The following is a 19,399-nucleotide window of genomic DNA, read 5'->3' on the forward strand; positions in this document are numbered from 1 at the left end:
GTACTAAGTCCTCACTCATCCTTCTCTCTCAGGTTATTTCATGAAGGCAACCTTCTAAAATGTCTAGACAAGGAATAGGCTCTTTGTCATAAACATTTTTCACCAACTTCATAGGGTCAGTGTTAGTACTTCTCCTTGTCAGTCAAAGAGAATAAAGAGACTGAACACTCTATTCTAGGCTAAGAGAACTCTAGCTAAGTCTTTTTTAGTACAATTTGTTGGTAAAAGGCCTCGAATCAGCATAGTTTCCGTGGGGGTAGAGAGCCAAAGTGGAGGTTCTGAGCTCTCCATCTGCTTTTCCTTGAACCTGGTTTCTCAGAATTTCATGTTTTTTTCCTAAGTAGGGTGTTTGTGTCACATTCTCACACAGCTGGTAACCATTGGGGATAAGCAAGTTTAGCTTCCATTTGAGACATCATGATGTAACATAGAAACCAAGTCAAGTGCAACCCCAAGAGCATAAACACCCCACCCTTCTTTACTCAAGAAGACAGATTCAGAAAAGACGTCTTTCCACTAGCATGGCGGGGAAAAGGCAAATACTTGCTTTATTTGTGGTGCAGTTTCTGCCAGTGCTCAGTTCTCACAGACCCCGTTAAGCTACAGGAACATTTTGTAAACTTACCAAATACCGTAAAAAATGACCAATGATAAGAAAATTACAGAAAAAGTTTCCATTACACTGTCAAAAGTTGTTTGAATCCAAAATCTGCTATTTCCTGCAATTAATTTTTAAATGTTGATTCTGGTTAAAAATGATTCTGTTTTGTTCTTCTTTCCTCTCCTACATAGTCCTGGTTGAATTATGTATGACACTCTGTTTTTGTGACATTTTAGGATTGCCACTTTGGGGGTTGAGATTGCTTTTATTCATCCACATTTTTATTAAAACCTTAATAGTTTACATAAAACATCGATCGTCTGAGTTTTATGAAGCAAAGTTACAGGTTCTATTTAGGGTAAAGCATTTCCAGTTTGGGGAAAAAATTGAACAGCTAATTAGCAGAAGGTCATTTTATGCCTTGTTTTCCTTTTAAACTATAATAAATAATTAACCTATTAATTACAAAAAATTATTAATTATGCTTAGAGCAACCAGAGTATCTTCACAAATTTATTTTCATATTTGTTACAGTATGTGAAGTCGTTAAGTAAAGTCTCTGGTTTTCCAGTTGGGTAACAAATGGCTTTTGTCTGATGCATAATTAATAGAAACTAATGATGACTATGTAGCGCTTTCCAGAGTTTTAAAGGCAAATCTATATTGGCCTACAGTTAACATGCAAATTCATCCAACGAGCAACACAAAATGTATTGTAGTAGTCATTCATTTTTATCAACATTCAGAAGATCTAGACAGCAGCACAACTCTCCTTATGTTGGAAACACATTATAACATGGTCACCACGGAAGTTAGACCATACCTGGTAAAGTAACCCCTTACTAATTCACCCCTACCATCCGTTCAGACTTCCAGCACAATACATGAACAACAGTGATTAATACTGCGGCATGAAGATAAATACAGACAAGAGTTTGGTGTGCTAGCATACAGAGTCCTAGAAACAGTGACAAACAAAACCAAACAACTTGCCTTGTTCTCTCTCCTCTTGTGAGCCTGGGATTTCCACGGTCTCATCAAAACATTCTACCTGGGGAACTGAGTCCGGTGACCCCAGTACTGAAATTTGACCACAGGGGATGCTATGCTTATTTAAAAGATATCTCAAGGGAGATATCTCGCTCTTCAAAGACTGGTGTGATCACCAGACTCCTTGAAGGAAAATGATTTTTCGGAATAGTTAGCATTCTCTCATGGAACTGTTTGGTGATTCTGTGGCTCAGATTTGTTTTATTGTATTTGGTTGGGGAAATGAAGTGTCCACACCATCACCATCACACTTGACTCTCCTTCCATTACATAAGACACTTGTTAGGATAAGAAAGATTTTCCGCTAAAGCTGACGGTGACTGAGGGTCATTTAGTATTCAAAGATCCTAAAGAACCGTTGGTTCTCTGAAAGGGATAAAAAAGTAGGAAAGGTTTTGTTCAAATGCCTGCCAGTAAGCAAGTATTACTTCAACCAAGACAATGGCTACGGGACATCAAAGTACTATAAATTATCAAAACTATCGTACAGAAAAGTTACAAATTCATTGCAAAATACATTACACTGCTACCATTAAGAAAAAAAGTGCTTTTTCTTTTTCTTTTCTTTTCTTTCTTTCTTTTTTTTTGCCAGAAAAGTATTCTTTCAATATAGAAAATCCTATGTGGTACCCTGCATGTGGCTAGGATATATCATAACGGAGTTTGTACTGAGTCCTTCTGGTTCGCTGGAAGAAGGGCTGAAAATGTTTAATACTGACTTATTAAAGCCATGCTCCAAATGACCATGCCAGCTGTCAGTGGAGAGATGCCTATTTAAGACACTAGAAGATGCCCTGGTCTGTCAAACCCTGCCGGTCAGGTCATCACACTGTCCCACCAATCAGCTGGTTTAGAATGCACAGGCCTTTGCGTGTTCTGTGGGGTTTTCCTCATGTTCTCCTGAATCATCCTCATGTCTTTGCCTCTGCGAACCTGCTCAGTGATGCCGGTATTGTCTCATGAGGGGAACGATACAAGATGGTGGACCTGCCAGTTTTAAGAATGGATGTCCAAGAAGCTCTTGGGCTGTAGCTCTTTGAGAGGGCTCCCTCACCAACATCAGATCTAGGAATCCTCGGAGCATGGAAGAAACCTGGGGAAAGAAAGACACCACACTGAGGATCAGCACAGAAACCCATCAAATTATACCAATAAAGGAGAAAGGTACAGAAGAAACACATATGCTACCACTATAATTGATTTCAAAGTGTGAAAGAGTGGAGGTGAAACACAGAGTAACTTCATTAAGTAAAGTGACGGTAGGTAATGAAAGTGCCTCTTGTGTCTGGGTTATATAAGCATGGTGGTATGCATGAGAAGTTCAGCTGAGACTGTGAAATAGAGCTTGGTGGACACCCCTCACCCCTGCACAAGGAGAAACTCATTTCCATCAGGTTAGTCCCCTCACCCCTGCACAGAGAGAAACCTGTTTCCATCAGGTTAGACAAGACAGACATTTCTGTGTAGTTTTTGTAAAGCTGACTTTTCTGACATCTATCAGATGTTACTTGGAGATGAACACCATTAGATGAACGTCCTGATTGACTTGTCATACGATGACATCTGTTCACTTTCTACCTCTACGGAGATATAGGACATTTCTGCCATTCTAAGAGGGTGCCTTGGGCTTCTTGGCATTACCTACAGCCTTACAAAAGATAATGAGGGTCCTTACTTCTAACAGGACACATTAGCTTTACTTGCTTTTATGCCTTGTACAAAATTATTTACATATATACACATATAAACACACACATATATATAGTTTATATGCATATAATAAAATATATGTATAAGTTATACACATATAATTCTGTACATATATATATATACATATATGTGTATATATAACATGCAAAAATATTATATCACATAAATATACACATATAAGTGTATTATACATATAAACATATATATATATACAAACACACATTATATTTGTATACTGTTAACTTTCACTGGCTTATTTTCATTTAACATTGCATTTATGTGAGATACTTTCCTCAATTGTTTCATTTTTCTGTGGCTGTCCAATTATCCATAGATTATTTATTCACTTGGGAAACAAACCTGGGATTTTTCCAGCTTTCAAACATTAGAAGTAAATATATCATTGTGTATTCATTAACACTCAATTCTATTGGGTATAGAGTTATTTTCACAGGACAGGGTCTTAGTTGATTTTCATTGGTTAATCTTCATCCAATCTAGCAAAAACTTCAAACTCTTAATGAGTTCTTGTGGTTTCCCTTTTGCTGAATCTCTGCAAAAAGCTATATCAATAGCTTAGTCCCACTTGCTACGTTTTGAAACATGTGAAAACCAAATTCACTGGTTCTTGATATGAACAGTCCTTCCTTTCCCTGCATGATCTAGCTCCTGCCTATTTCTCTGGAATGTTCTATCCTTGTCTTCTTGCTGTGCTGTTACAGCATATGCTTTCTTCCTTGGCTTCAGGTCCTTGTCTCTGATGCTCCTTCTGTATGGGATATTTGCATGACTAGTGCCTTCTTTCCATTTGTTTCAGATGAATCTTTCTAGGAAGGGTATCCTTGGCTTTTTATACTAAAGCAGCTCCCAGTCTTCTGTATTGTACAGTTGATCTCTTCAAAGTACTTTGTGTTCTTCATAGCATTAGTTGAATATTTTTTAAAGATTTATTTATTTATTTATTATGTACCAGTGTTCTGTCTGCACGTCTACCTGCAGGGCAGAAGAGGCCACCAGATTGCATTATGGATGGTTGTGAGCCACCATGTGGTTGCTGAGAATTGAACTCAGGTCATCTGGAAGTGCTCTTAATCAGTGCTCTTAACCGCTGAGCCATCTCTCCAGCCCCAAATCCAAACTTTATTAAGTGATGGAGCTGAAGGGATATCTCAGAGTTAAGAAAGCTTACTGCTCTTGCAGAGGACCAAGGTCCTGTTTGCTGAATCCGTATCAGGCAGCTCACAGCCACCTGTAACTACAGATCCAGAGAATCCAAGCTCTCTTCTGGCTTCCTCAGGCAATTGCACAATCATGGTGCATATAAATTCACACAGGCACACACACATATACACATAATTTTACAGAGTGAAGCACAGTCTATAAGTTAATCTTTAAAGCTAAAATGTAAATTTAAGTCTGTAATAAGTTCTATTTTAAAAGTCTGATGATTACTGGCTTGGGTGCAGAAAGGACAGCCATATGACTGCATCCAGAAGAGAACAGGCAAGACCATTACTGACAGTAGAGTGTACATTGTACTACTTTCTTCTCTACTTAGAATGCAGGCTCTACAAGAATCAAATAATGGGAATACCCCTAATTGGAAGTCCCCAGCAGGTACCAGCCACTTAGTGCGGACATGCTGGAAGGCGAATCCAACTCACATCTCACCAGCCCTTTGAGAGAAGAGCTGATAACACCCCATTTACAGATGAAGAACGTTGTGGTTGGAGATGTGGAGTCACTTGCCCCATAAATGCACAGAAAAGCATATTTGAATCTCGATGACTTAGTACAAAACCCTTATCCCCCAATCAGATCTACCAGATTTGTTATGCCAGTCTTTAAATGAATAAGTAACTATTCTGAACATTGCAGTGTATAGCAATCCTCACCTTGTGTAGGTCCTTCACTCTTGGAGGTAAACTGTCCCGGATCCTCCGCATTGCCTGGAGAGGAGGCTCATTGAAATAGGGGGGCTCACCATCAATCATCTCTATCACCATGATCCCGAGGGACCAGATGTCCACCTGTTAAGAACAATCCACTAGTTATGTCAGGAATGGAGAACATTCTGGAGTTCTGGTTGTGTTGTGAAGCCCAGCAGATCCACGCTCATTCACAAATTAATTAATTTCACAAATTAATTTCAAACTGTACGATAAAAATTTACATGCTGCATTGTTGTATTATCACCATTTTTGCTAATGTCATCTTTTTTTTAAAGGAGATTTAGTTTTTAGTGTGTGTGTGTGTGTGTTCTCAGAGGCCAAAGAGGATGTCAGAGCCTCTGGAACTGGAGTTACAGGCAGTTGTGAGCAGCCTGATGTGAGTGTTGCAAGCTGAAGCCAGGTTTTCTTCAAAAACAGTATGCTTTCTTAACCATTGGGCAATCCTGCCCCCTAGACTCTCTCTACTTTTTAAAGATGACTCTAGTGAATTTCTACAGTATATTAGAAATGAAAATTTACCATTCTCAAGTCTAGAGCTTTAATTTTTATACTGGAAGAAAGAAAGAAGGAAAGAAAGAAAAATCGATAGATAGATAGATAGATAGATAGATAGATAGATAGATAGATAGATAGAAAACAAAACCCCCAATTTTTACATTATGAAAAGAGAGAGCTTATTTGGAGGTTCTATCAAGGGACTGTAGCTACTCATCTACTCTTGACCAAAGACTGGTCCTCCTCTATTCTGGGAAGATTGTCCTCTCGACTAAGCTTTGGGAGGGACCACATGGCATGGTGAAGGAGGAAAGGGACACCCGCCTAGCCAGCCAGATCAACCAGATCAACCCTGTTGACCAGCGAGGTGAAAGCTGTTAGAGTTAGAGAAGAAAGTGTATTTAAACCATAAGAAATTGAGACAATGCTTTGGCATGTTTAGAACAAATTTCAAGGACCTACTTTGTATCACACATGGTGTACTCTTCATACATCTATAAATCTGAGTTTTACATAGTTATTTCCTCATCCATTGTGGGTTTTCCACTTCAATTTTTATTATTTTAAATCAACCCTCAGGAAATCCTGCTTTATAAACTATTTTCAGGGAGTGAAGAAAAGGAAGAAGTGGCAAGCAGTTCTGAGTAAGGAATGGGAAGGCTGGAGAAGGGAGGCGGGATAGTGGCTCCGCTAACCCCTCCGTCCAGCTCCTCCTATGGCCTCATTGGGCTTTTGCCTGCTCTCCACATCCTTCTTCTATCCTTTCCCACTGTCACTTAGGATTTATCTCTGGGGTCCACAGTGAGAAAACCAAGTAGGGTCCTCATCCAAGGCCACAGAAAAAAAGAGGAGAGCCAAGCTTGCCTTCATTAATGAGTCGCTCTTCGCTTGTCAGTACAAACCACTTGCCATTGTCACCTACACCATGGTGCATGGAAGCACTGTACTCAGTCTCTGAGCCTCCAAGCTCCTGCTCACGCTGTTACCTGCCTAGAAACCTCTGCCTCACTCTCTCTCGTTTAAATTATGCTGCATTGTGAATGTTACAGTATACACGCATGATTTTCTATTACATTCCTACTATATGCAAAGATCACTTCCTCGTCATACTTTCTTACTTTTTTCCCTTTTCTGAAGAATTTCTGCATAACCGCAGTCACCATTCCAGTTATTTTGCTTTGCAGCCTGCCACTGGGGGGTGGGACCAGTATTTAGGGACTTCACAATTCCCTTTTCACTTTCCTGTAGGACCCAGGAAAAGCCACTATGTAAATACTGCTATGATGTCCCCAAAGGAAACAGTGTTCCCTCTGTCATAGCCAACTCCGAGTCAACAGATTCCCAGTGTTGGGGATTAACTATGGAGTCAGAAGACCCTTACCTCCTGTACCCACCAATCAGGATCACTGTGCCCCTGAGAAGATCCCAGAGCCCACTGCCCCCAAACAAAAAAACTACTTACCTCTGTCCCATAAGGTAGCCTGGAAATCACCTCAGGTGCCATCCAGTATGGGGTACCCACCAATGATTTCCTCTTTGGCACCTCTTTGGAAACTTGAGCGCAGAATCCAAAGTCAGATAACTTTATCTAAACAGGGAAGGAAAGCAGTAAAGGAATAATTAGCAAACACTGCCCAGGAGAAGTAGACATATATGCACAGAGCTGAATATAAGGACAAAGAAATTCATTGAAATTCATCACTGGGACTCAGAGCTAGCAAAGAAGTTGCCAGAAACTTTCTCATCAGTCTTGATTTGCAAATATCTAAACTCCTGTAAATTTTTTATCTCTCATGAAATTATAAGATAAGCATAGGTAACCATTAAAAGTTAAATATACCCCAAAATAAACTTCTCTCGGGTTCATGAGTTCCCATGAGCTTGGTTCAGCTGTCTCTATATGGAGTCTCCAAGGGACCAAACTAGGCCCTCTACATGTAGGGGACAATTGTGTTGCTTTGTCTATCTAAGGGGCTCCTGGTAGTAGGACCAGGACCTATCCCTAGTGCATGAGCTAGCTGGTTGGAGTCCATTCCCTATGTTGGGATGCCATGATCAGCCTTAATGCATAACTCTCATCTAAAAGAAGAGTTTTAAACACTTGGGGACAAGAGGCTAGAGCTTTGATATCCTACAGATGTACTGTCCTGAACAGCCTAGCTCTCTATGGACCATTTAATCCCCAGTGGAAACCAGGTTACCAAGGCAAGAACTAGAAAAAATAAGAAGGTGGGTCTCACCTCCCTCACCCTGAGTTCCCACATATCATATTCTTCTTGTTCCCATAAGCCACCACAAGAAAGAGGGGAGGTAGGAGGCAAGAGGAAGAAGCTAGTGTTTAAATCTGAAAGACTGAATTTTAAAGGTATCAGTTACACTTTGCAACAATGTAGTTCAATTTTGACTGGCAATGTTTAAATTATTCAGACATTAAATTTAACAGATTAAATTGAGATGGAGAATTTATTTTTTATGAAAGTTTCTTTTTTAGTTGATTTTTAAAATTCATTTTATATACCAACCTCAGTTCCCCTTCGCCCATCCTCCCAACCCACCCCATCCACTCCTCAGAAAGGGTAAGGCCTTCCATGGGGAATCACCAAATCCTGGCACATTCAGTTGAGGCAAGACCAAGTTTCCCCCACCCCCAAGAAAGGCATCCCTCCATATGGAACAGGTTTCATAAAGTCAGCTCATGTTCTAGGGGCAGATTCTTATACCACTGCCAGCGGGCCCACAAGCAGACTAGGCTACAAAACTATTGCTCGCATACAGAAGGCCTGTTTTGGTCCTGTGCAGGAACCCCAGCTGTTGGTCGAGGTCCTTGAGCTGCTGCAAGTTTGGGTCAACTGTCTCTGTGGGTTTTCTTTGGGCCAGCTATCTTTGTGGGTCATGATCTTTTTTTTTTTTTTTTTTTTTTTTTTTGCTTTTTTCGAGACAGGGTTTCTCTGTGGTTTTGGAGCCTGTCCTGGAACTAGCTCTTGTAGACCAGGCTGGTATCGAACTCACAGAGATCCGCCTGCCTCTGCCTCCCGAGTGCTGGGATTAAAGGCGTGTGCCACCACCGCCCGGCTTTGTGGGTCATGATCTTGATTCCCCCCTTGCTCATATAATCACTCCTCCCTCTCCTTGATTGAACTCTGTAGCTCGGCTTGGTGCTTGGATGCAGATCTCTGCATCTGTTTCTGTCATTTATCTGAATAATGGTTCCTGCTCCTCTGTAGCTTTGAATTGTGGTCTGGTTATCCTTTGCTTTACAGTTATCCAATTATGAGTGAGTACATATTGTGTTTGTCTTTCTGGCTCTGGGTTACCTGACTCAGAATGATTTTGTTTTTCTAGTTATATCCATTTGCCTGCAAATTTCATGATGCTATTATTTTTTAAAGCTGAGTAATACTCCATTGTGTAAATGTACCACATTTTCTTTAGCCATTCTTTGGTTGAGGGGCATCTAATTTTTTTCCAGATTCTGGCTATTATAAATAATGCTGCTATGAACAGTGAGAGGTAGTCTTGAATGCAGTGGCACAGGAGACCACTTCCTGAATATAACATTATCAGCTCAGACACTGAGAGCTACAATAAATAAATGGGACCTCCTGAAGCTGAAAAGTTTCTGTAAGGAAAAGGACAAGGTAAATAAAACAAAATGACAGTCTACATAATGGGGAAAGATATCTACCAACCCCATGTATGGCAGAGGCCTGATATCCAAAATATTCAAAGAAATCAAGAAACTAAACATCACAATATTAAATAATCCAATTAAAAAATGGAATACAGATCTAAACAGAATTCTCAACAGAAGAATCCCAAATGGTTGAAAGAGACTTAAGGAATTGCTCAACATCCTTAGTCATCGGGGAAATACAAACAAAATGACTCTGCGATACCATCTTACTCTTGTCAGAATGACTAAGATCAAAAACACCCATGTAGCTTATGCTGAAGAGGATGCAGAGTAAGGGGAACACTCCTCCATTGCTGATGCAGTGTAAATTTATACAGCTACTTTGGAAATCAGTATGGTGGCTTCTCAGAAAGTTGGGAATCAATCTACCTCAAGACCCAGTGATACCACTCTTGGACATATACCCAAAAGATGCTCAATCATACCACAAAGATAGTTGCTAAAATAGGGAATTTAGGGCATTTGTGCTTTTTAATCTCAGTATCTTACTATGGGTTTCTCTCTGTTGACATAAAAAAAGCTCATACCCTCCAAAATCTGGGATCCTAATAATTATTTCCCTGCCAAAATGTGTAAGTTAAGGAATTGAAACTGGATGCTTGGCATCTAGGCCCATTCTTCTTGTATAGGAGTATGGGTGCTTTTGTATGATATTTTTTTAACTCATCCAAGTACATAAAAGAGACAGCTTTCTAAAAAAGTATAATTGCATGTAACATTTGTCCAAATAAATCTTCAAGTAGATAATGAGAACTCAAATCACAGTGAAATAAAGCACTGTGGGCAGATCTTAGAAGAAAATCACATGGCTCTAAGCTGAGCCTTGTTCTAGGTAGAATTGTATACTGTGGGCGCTCAGTACACCATCCCGTCTCCTTAATGCATTTATGCGAAGAGAAGAGGAGGAAGACACTGTCCCACCCAGAGGAGATATGGCTTGTCACAGAAGAACATACTAAGGACCTCAGAGTTTCGAGTTCAGATAGAGGCGCTGCCTCGCTGCTATCCCTGCCATCTCCAACATGTCCTATCTAAGAAATGCCATCTCCACAAAAGGATACAGGGTAGAGGTACATGCAAAAGAAAGTCCATCCCAGGACAGTTGTAGATGTAAAGATGAATTATAGTAACTCTTGCTCTATGATTGGGTATCTAGGGAACTCTGCCTATCCTGCATGCTTGAAGAGACTGCCTTTGTGAAAACTTCTTGTGTTGTTTCATACAAGGCCATAGCCCCAAACACCTGTAACTTCAGCATCATTTGGCAGCTTGTTAGTACAAAAGTTCCTGGGTACCACTTAGCCCGGCTAAATGACCATTCCGAGAGTCAGGACCTAGGAAAGGGGTTTTATTTTTATGTTCTCTACTGTTTTCTAATGCTCAGTAAAGTCTGAGAACTCCTGCCTTAAAGAGAGCAACAGTAAGGAACAACAAAATTGAGATAAGAAATAGAAAACACCAGCTTCAGAGACCCACAGCGGAGCACATGGCTGAGCTCCCAAAGTCCAATTGAAGAGTAGAAGGAGTGAGAATATGAGCAAAGAGGTCAAGACCATGATGGGGTCATCCACTGAAACAGCTTACCTGAGCTAATGGGAGCTCACCAGCTCTAGCTGGACAGTGAAGGAACCAGCATAGGACCAAACTAGTCCCTCTGAAAGTAGGTGACAGTTGTATTGCTGGGGCAGACTGCAGGGCCACTGGCAATGGCGCCAGGATTTAGCCCTACTGTTTGTACTGGCCTTTTGGAACCCATTCTCTTTGGGTGGATACCTTGCTCAGCCTCAATATAGTAGGGAGGGCCTTGGAACTTCCTCAAAACAAAGTCCCTCTCTGAGGAGTAAAAGAGGGAGGAGGTGAGGGAGTGGGAATTGAGATTTGTGTGTATGAAAAAAGATAGTTTTTCTTTTCTTAAAAATAAAATTTAAATTAAAAAAATAAAGTTAAATTAAAAAAAAGAGCCAGCTTGATGATGGCAAGATCTTGATGCTACTTAAGGTCTGCTTCATTAAACACCAACCCCAAGAGGAGAGGGAGGGGTCATAGACATTCTCTCAGAATGGCAGGGTTTCATGTCTTCTACCATTGGGCAGAGCACAGAGAACTGGATATTTTTCCAAAGCTTTTTGGCATTGTTAAAGGAGATCTGAAACCTGATCCTAAGCCTTCCTGTGATAACATCCTACACTTGGACACGCTCCTTCTGAGGACTAGCAGGAAGGAGACATAGATGGAGATCAGGATAAGTTTCAGAGACAGCACGTTATTTCATATGCACAAATCTCTGATTATTTAAAAACTGCATTTGCATCACTATCTTTAAGGCATCTTTTAATTGTAAAATGCGTCTTTTACAGAGATAAAGCAAAAAATGACAAAGGGAACATGAGTAATAATACCAATCCATTTAAAGAACAGTTGGAGACACCAGATACTGGGGCACATTCTTGGTAGGGAGACAATGGATTCCTGCTGAGTGTTGGTAACGTATTAGGGAGGGGATGGAGTGGTCCGAAGGCACTGGTTGATGGTCTATTGCCATTTATCATTTATTCCTCCTTCAAGTTACATGGGAGATGAGCTTATACTCATTACATTATCTGTTAAGTGCCCTATTAGTTGGTGTTTCCTTCCAGAAGCACATCCCAAGGAAAGAATTCAGGCAGAATACTTATTTAAGAGATGTAAGAAACCCTGGCCGTGAGATTAGGAAGTATAATGAGTAAGGGGAAACAGCTGATCAGGAATTAGCAACCAAGCAAGATATCACTGTGGCTAACTAAGACTTTTTCCGGTGGAGGGTGTCTGAGAGTCTGCACAGAACAAGTCCTTCAGTTATTCTGCAAAGCGAGAGGGCAAGCGAGGAAGCTGGAGGTCCATTGCAGGTGTCTATCTCAGGTGTCTTACTTTGTTGGTCTCCATGCGATTTTGTAAAACTGGTTCTTTAACCGAACCTGGGGCTCAGCACTTAGCTAGCCTGGCTGGCCAGCAAGCCCTTGGATCCTCCTGTCTCCATCTCCTAGTTCTGGGATTATAAAGATGCATCTCTATGCTTGGTTTTCTATGTGGGTTCTAGAAATCTGTATTTATAGCTTTGTATTTTTGCAGGAAACATTTTACCCACTGAGCTACCTTTCCCAGGAAGGCAATGCAATAGTCATTTTATTTATTCTTTTATTTACATGTTTATTATTACATTTCCACACCTTAAGGGATGTAACTTAATAAGTGCTTTATTTTGTTCATCCTTAGGATCTATATTATCCTAGCAGATAATAAGCATTCAGAAAATAAGTGTATGAACAAGATTAATAGCATCCACAGTGCTTCTGTTCCTGTAGGCTCTGGTGGGTACACAGAGGTACAGGAATGCTTGAGACACAGGTTCTGCCCTTAATAAAAGCAACTCAGTACTTTAATAATAATCTTGTGTATTGAACAGAGGTAGAATTTTTCCATTATGTCAATTTTACGATGTCCTATTATTTTAGTTACCCAAGTGACTTCAGATCAGATGTTTCCAGCAAGAGAGTTTGGCCTAAAACTGCCTGACTTGCTTTGCTTCTTCAAGTCCCATTCCCAGAGGCCATTCATGGACTGCTTTAGTGCTGAATGTGATTCGTGCTCATGGGTCTTATATATGTGCTTTCTGAGCCAGATGGGGCGAATTCTTGCCCTTGTCCTATAGCTCCTCCTGTATAGACATATATTCTTCCTTGCATCCCTTTGCCGTATGAGACTCCCCCTACCAAGAGGAGCTGATTAAGGCTGGGTTGAGGGACTGAGAGCACTTGTTTTTCTAGTCCAAGGACTGTAATTAAGGTCCACAGAATCCATATAAATCATGGGTGAGCCTGAAGGCCCTCCTATAATTCCATCATTGAAAGGTGTAGACATGGAATCCCCTGGGGCAAACTGGTTAGCTAGACTAGTTATATCAGCAACCTCTGGGTTCAATTGAAAGACCTTGCTTCAATGAAAGAGGGAAAGCAGTGAAGGAAGATTCCCAGTCATCCAACTTAGGCTGCCACATGCAAGCATGCACGTATTCACATGCAGCACACACACACACACACACACACACACACACACACACACACACACGGGAGTACCCACAGACACATTACACTCCCATTCAGAAAAAGCAAGAAAGGCAGTTTATTCTCCGTCCCTTAAATGTGAGCTTGGTTGAATGTATGGTTTCCTTTAGCTAAGATGATATAAGGTACCTGCATTGCATCTGTATGAGAGTTTGCCCCTCCTGATCCTTTTTGGAATTATTGTCAAAAGAAATATGAATTATTTTGGGGCTACTCTATTAGTAGACGGGTGACACCTGGCCCCGTTAGTGGTCTACCACTGATGAAAGTCAGTCAATAACAAAAGATGGAGAGCATTGGCTTGTGATTGGCCTTCAGCCGGTGGTCTCCATCACTTCCTTATTGGCTGCCTTTGGCATACGGTAGAGATAACATCGGCCAGAGGGAAAATGTTCATGTCACATCAAAGTTGGCTGAAGAATTTGAACGTTGATCTGGGAGAAATTGCACTCTAGCCTCTGGTGAAATCCAGCAGCTACAAGAAGGTATTGGAGACCACCAATTGCAGGCCAGTCACATGCGCGAGGAAGCAAATTGGTGGCATATGGCGCAGAGACCAATTGTCCTAGCTGATGAAACCCACTATTGTTCCATGCATTTTTGGAGAACCACATGATGAGTGTTTGAAGCCATTTAGTCTTAAGTGGTTTGTTGCATAACAGTGCTGACTTACACGTGTTCTTGAGCTGGTTCTTTAAAAACGTTTTAACTGGAGTAGTGTTAAAAGCAGTAATTAAAGCTGCTTATGCATAATCCTCAATTCACACATCATACATATATATATGTGTGTACATAGAAATATGGAAACTAGGTAATAGGCTTATGAGTGAATTCTCTGTCCTCTGTAGTTTATGAAATTTACAAATTTACCTATAATAAAACATAGATTTATTTTGAAAATAGAACTTTATAAACCAAAGTGAGTGGGCTGTTTCTCCCAGCTCATCGCTGATGACTCTTCAGCAAATTGTGATGTGACCCAGACATTTTTCATCTCTTCTGAGGTTACACCATTATAAAAGTCAGATACCTTGAAGAGATGCTGGTTACTTTCACCTCAAACTCATTTTCTCCAGTGAGAATGTCAGAGGCATGAGAAGGGCCTACACAGGGACAATCTATGTGTCAAGACTCGACTCCCTACATCATCCTTCAAATGTGAGTTTGCTATATTTCTGGATTTTGCATAGCCTATATTCTGTTGACTTCTGTACTTCAACGGAAAGAATTGTTTAGATTATTTTGATGAGAAATGCAGAAGTCTGGGCATTGGAACATAGTATGATAAATGTTTTCTATTTGCCCCTTTAAACCAGATGCTTTTCTTTCTTTCTTTGAGCCTTCTGAATCCAGCATGCACTGACTACATGGATGCTTGCATGGGATTGAAAGCAAGGTGAAGAGTAAGGAGGGGAGCATTTATTCTCAAGCTTCATCCTGAAAATTCATGATATTCTGACTTATACCAAAGATCAGCAGCCCCAAACATAACAAATTCTTCAGCACGTGACAATAACAATGGCGGTCTATTTCAGTAAACTAACTCATCTTTGTGGCTTGTTTCTTAAGATTTTTCTATGTCTGCTCAAACACTGGGAAATTATTTTTTCAATAAAGTCTTCTCAAACTAGTTAAGAAGATTTGATAATCTGTTTCTCACAGGGACTTGGAGACCTTGAAGGTAGGTACATTAATAGGAAGAGAGTAGATACAGGCAAAGAAAAGTCAGCTTCTCTTATTTTTCAACAAAAAGAATGCAGTAGAAAGATGAAAGAAATTCCCATAGTCTCCATTCCTGCCTACTCTCACTGTAGAGGATACAAATTCTCCATCAATTTCAGGTCACCAGTAGTTCTGAGTAACAGGATGATACAGAGGAAAGGCAATTTCCTCTCTGCAAGTTCTGAGAAGTGGAGTGGGTGACGTGTGACTAACAAAAATGAGAACTGTGAGAAAGTGTTCTTAGGAGACTAATGCCCATGACAGGCAATCTGACAAACTAAAACAGGGAGGGTTCCCAACAGAAAAACCTTACCCGGCCATCACTTGTCAGGAGGATGGAGTCACTCTTTATGTCCCTGTGAATCACTCCTTGGTTATGAAGGTAGGAGAGGGCTTTGAGGACAGATAGGCAGACAGTAGCTATCTGTTCTTCATTCATTCTAGAAAGGAAATAACATGTAAGGATCGAGACAGGTTCAGGTACAGCTTTCTAATGCCCAAGAGATGCCACTCTCTTGGGTTTCAGAGAATTAGTTTAGGTCTCTAGTCTTTGTCTAGAAAACTCCAAATAAAGGAAATGATGTCTCTGGGATGTGGTGATTACAGAATAAATCCAGGCACTGAGCATTTTAGGGGCCTAACAAAAGTAAAAGGAAAGTGACCACACTTGTTAGCCATTGTGCAATTAGTGCAAATTAATGTCCTTGACCTCTCATACTGGAGGCAATCAAGCTGTATTCAACTAGAATTGAGCAATTTTTATTTCCTAACAAGTCCATTACAGTGACATAAAATTTTGCTCTTCTGCTTGTCTCTTCTGTCCTCAGGTTAGCCTGGTGGAGCTAGCATATAGATATGATATTGCAACTCAGGAGGATAAAACTAGACTCTATGTTAGTGCTGAGAAGTTCTGTTGTTTGTTACTAAAAGGGAATTCTCAGTAGACTTCTGAGATTGAATCATTGTCTCCTGGTGACCTCCAGAGAGTGTGTGTTGGGGAGGGCATGTCAATTTAATAAATGACGTATGTGTGCATGATTTTACAATGAGAACTCTGTGCTTGTATTTCCTGAGTGTGCAGTGTTATTAACTTATAAGTAAATTATAGAGGAACTTATTGAGGTAGTACTTTGAGTCATCTGTCTTACCTGGTATGAGTGACAATGTCTGTCAAGGCACCACCTTCTAGAAACTCCATGACCACCCAGAGCTCATCTCCAACAAGGTAGCTGTTATACATATCAACGACATTATCATGGTGGTAATCACGCATTATCACAACCTGGATGAATGAGAAAGATACATATTTACTTCTGGGACTGAAGTCTGCTGTGTTTTCTCTTGCGGCCCACATCAATATGTTGAGTGAAAGGGATTTGGTGCTGGGGAATTTCTTTAGGGATCTACGTACTGTAGATAAGAGGCATCAGCAGTTATCAGTGGCCGTAAAAAAGAATCAAGTGAGTATACTGTGAAAAAGCGACGGGCCAAACAGACATTGCCAAGTTAAGAATGGAACATGTGGGAGAAGAGGTGGGTAGGTGGGTGGGGGGTAAAGAAGGGAAAACTTTAAGATATACAGCAAAATCTGTCAAAGAGGAGGTTTACTGTGGCATTGGGGAAATGCAGTCAGACAGGACAAAGGGGTTTGCATAGATCACTATTCATACTTTTCTGTGGGCCAATCCAGCAAGGAGGCACTGTAAGCTGAGGAAGTGGGTGGTAAGTACACAAATGTCCATGAAGTTAGCAATTAGAGGGGCTATGAGACACCAGCCTGACTGAGGATGGATCTCAGGGAGAATTGATTGAATACAAAGAACATATTTAGATGGTCAAATTAGATTTGCTGTAGGTATTTTAAAAAGTTTAAAGGTCAAACTAAGCCTACTTGTTGGAAAAGTACCTGGGAATTTTTGCCTTGTGGCTGCTTCTGGTTCATTTTCAGTTTGTGCTAAGGAGTAAGTCAACCCAATCTGTCCTAATAGTGCAATTTAGAAAAAAACATTCCAAGAACCAGAAACAGGATATAGGGGAGATGTTCAAGTCAACTTATCTGTAGCTCTCTGTGGCTCCTAGGAATATATAAGAAATGGGTATCTTGTGGGAACCAGAGATGTGGGAGGCCACTGGGCATTATGGAGCCTCCATTGGTAAGGTTTTTAATGTAGCTGAGAGCATTGGTCAGTTCACATCTGTATCCGTATAGGAGAATTGAGAATTCTGCCAGAACGCCAAAGGTCTCAAGCCTCAAGCAGCCATGGATTATTCTGGAGATGTGGACTGCACATTCTTTATCAGAGACTGACATCTCTATGAAATCTTCTCTCCCCTCATTGCTGACCAAGTTATTGAAGGGAAAATACTCCAAAACACTGTTATTTTGTTACAGGTACTTATTTTAAAGCTCCTAATTGATATATATGTATATATATGACAAATATAATAAAATTGATGTGTATACGTATAACATGAAATTGTTGTCTCAATTATTCTTAGCAATAAAGCAAATGCCATAACTCTAATGGAAAAGCAAACAAAGGACATGATTCAAAGAAGAGTTTAAATGTCATGTAAATATATATAATATATATACATATATAAAATATATAAAGATAAACTTACTCAACTATCAACAAGATTCTGATTAAAATAATGTTTGTCAATGTCTATCAGATCAGAATAGATAATGTAATATCTAATAATGCCAGTAAGTGTGACAGAGAAATGTAAAGGCCCAAACTGGTACTTTCTAAAAAACATTATATGTTAATTCTCTAAAAGCTACATATATTTAAGTGTCATTTGGCTTATTTGTCCTACTTTATGACTCTAATAAGATTACAAAACATGAAGCCAAAAAGCACTCACTGAAAACAATATAAACTGGAGATTGGTTTAATGAGTATGGTTTATATATGTGAAGGAAGAATTTGAGGCCATAGAAATGATATTGTTGATACATTCAAATACAACAATGTACTTTCTAAAACTTTATTAACATGAAATTAAATCCTAAATGAAACAAGTTAAAATAAGAAGCTATCAGGCTACATATATGGTGTAAGTAAGTAGGAAAATATAAGAAAAAAATAATAAAATATTAATGTAGGCCACTTCTGCATAGTTTTGGAGTTATGGTTATACATATATTTACATGATTGGAGGCCTTGTGTATTCACGAGTCACTTATCCCTTCAATCAATAAACATGTATGGAAGGTTGTTTTTAAAATGAGTACTACAATACAGACTTTTTTCTAGGTTAATCTATAAATGATGTAATATAACAAATATTTGCATTTTGTTAGCTATTAGAAGCAATCTGGAAATGATGTATCATGCACAGGAGAGCATGTATAGATTAAAAGTAAGCACTATAGATCCTTTATACAAAGGTCATGAGTAGGTATGGAGTTGAGTGTTGGCAGAGACTGAAGGACAGATCCTCCAGAAATTCTGAGAAGTCAGTATGTTCATGGAGAGAGACAGCACTGGATGAGTTTTGGAATCTGTTGGAAAGCCCTCAAACCCTGGCTCCATAGTCAATTAGCCATATTATCTTGCGCCAGTTATCTAGTTATTGAACCAATCTGAGCAGCTTTGTCTCTCAAGTAATAACAGCACCTTTATTGGTTATTGCTCAACTAGGCTTGTGCCTGCTGCGTGGCTGATACAATGGAGTACTTTATAAAGGGAACAGCCATGCATGCATGGAATGAGACTGGAGGAGGGATAGCAGGGGAATGCTGCTTTTGCCTTTCTATTCTTAGTGTCATTCTCTCTCTCTCCTTCTCCCCCCTTCCCCGTGTGTGTGTAATGGTGTGTACAGGGCTGTGAGCAGGTATGTGGAGGATAAAGGACAACTTTGAGTGTCTTGCCAGGCCTGTGTGTGTGTGTGTGTGTACATGTGTTTCTTTTCTTTTTTTCAGACAGGGTCTCTCATTAGCCAGGAATTCAACAATAGGGTAGGCTGCTTGGCCAGAAAGCACCAGAGTGGACTGAGTATAAAATTGGAGCTCTCCCAACACTGGGATTATGTGCACACATCACCATGCTGGTTTTTTGTTTGTTTG

General features: G+C 40.0%; 1 protein-coding gene across 2 annotated transcripts in view; it reads right to left on the reverse strand.

The window, feature by feature from the left end:
* Window positions 1-524: 524 nt before the first annotated feature.
* The window catches only part of Pak5 (p21 (RAC1) activated kinase 5), a 244,618-nt gene continuing 225,743 nt past the window's right edge, over window positions 525-19,399 (reverse strand). For both annotated transcript variants that reach the window (XM_075962295.1, XM_075962296.1), the window contains 5 exons: window positions 16,473-16,606; window positions 15,638-15,764; window positions 7,271-7,396; window positions 5,257-5,391; window positions 525-2,744 (listed from right to left, as the gene is read on the reverse strand). In XM_075962295.1, the coding sequence (XP_075818410.1) occupies window positions 2,589-2,744; window positions 5,257-5,391; window positions 7,271-7,396; window positions 15,638-15,764; window positions 16,473-16,606 (678 nt within the window). In that variant the 3' untranslated portion in view covers window positions 525-2,588. The remainder of the gene's footprint in view (window positions 2,745-5,256; window positions 5,392-7,270; window positions 7,397-15,637; window positions 15,765-16,472; window positions 16,607-19,399) is intronic.

Source organism: Microtus pennsylvanicus, chromosome 2 (assembly GCF_037038515.1).
Source record: "Microtus pennsylvanicus isolate mMicPen1 chromosome 2, mMicPen1.hap1, whole genome shotgun sequence".
NCBI classification, from domain to species: Eukaryota; Metazoa; Chordata; class Mammalia; order Rodentia; family Cricetidae; genus Microtus; species Microtus pennsylvanicus.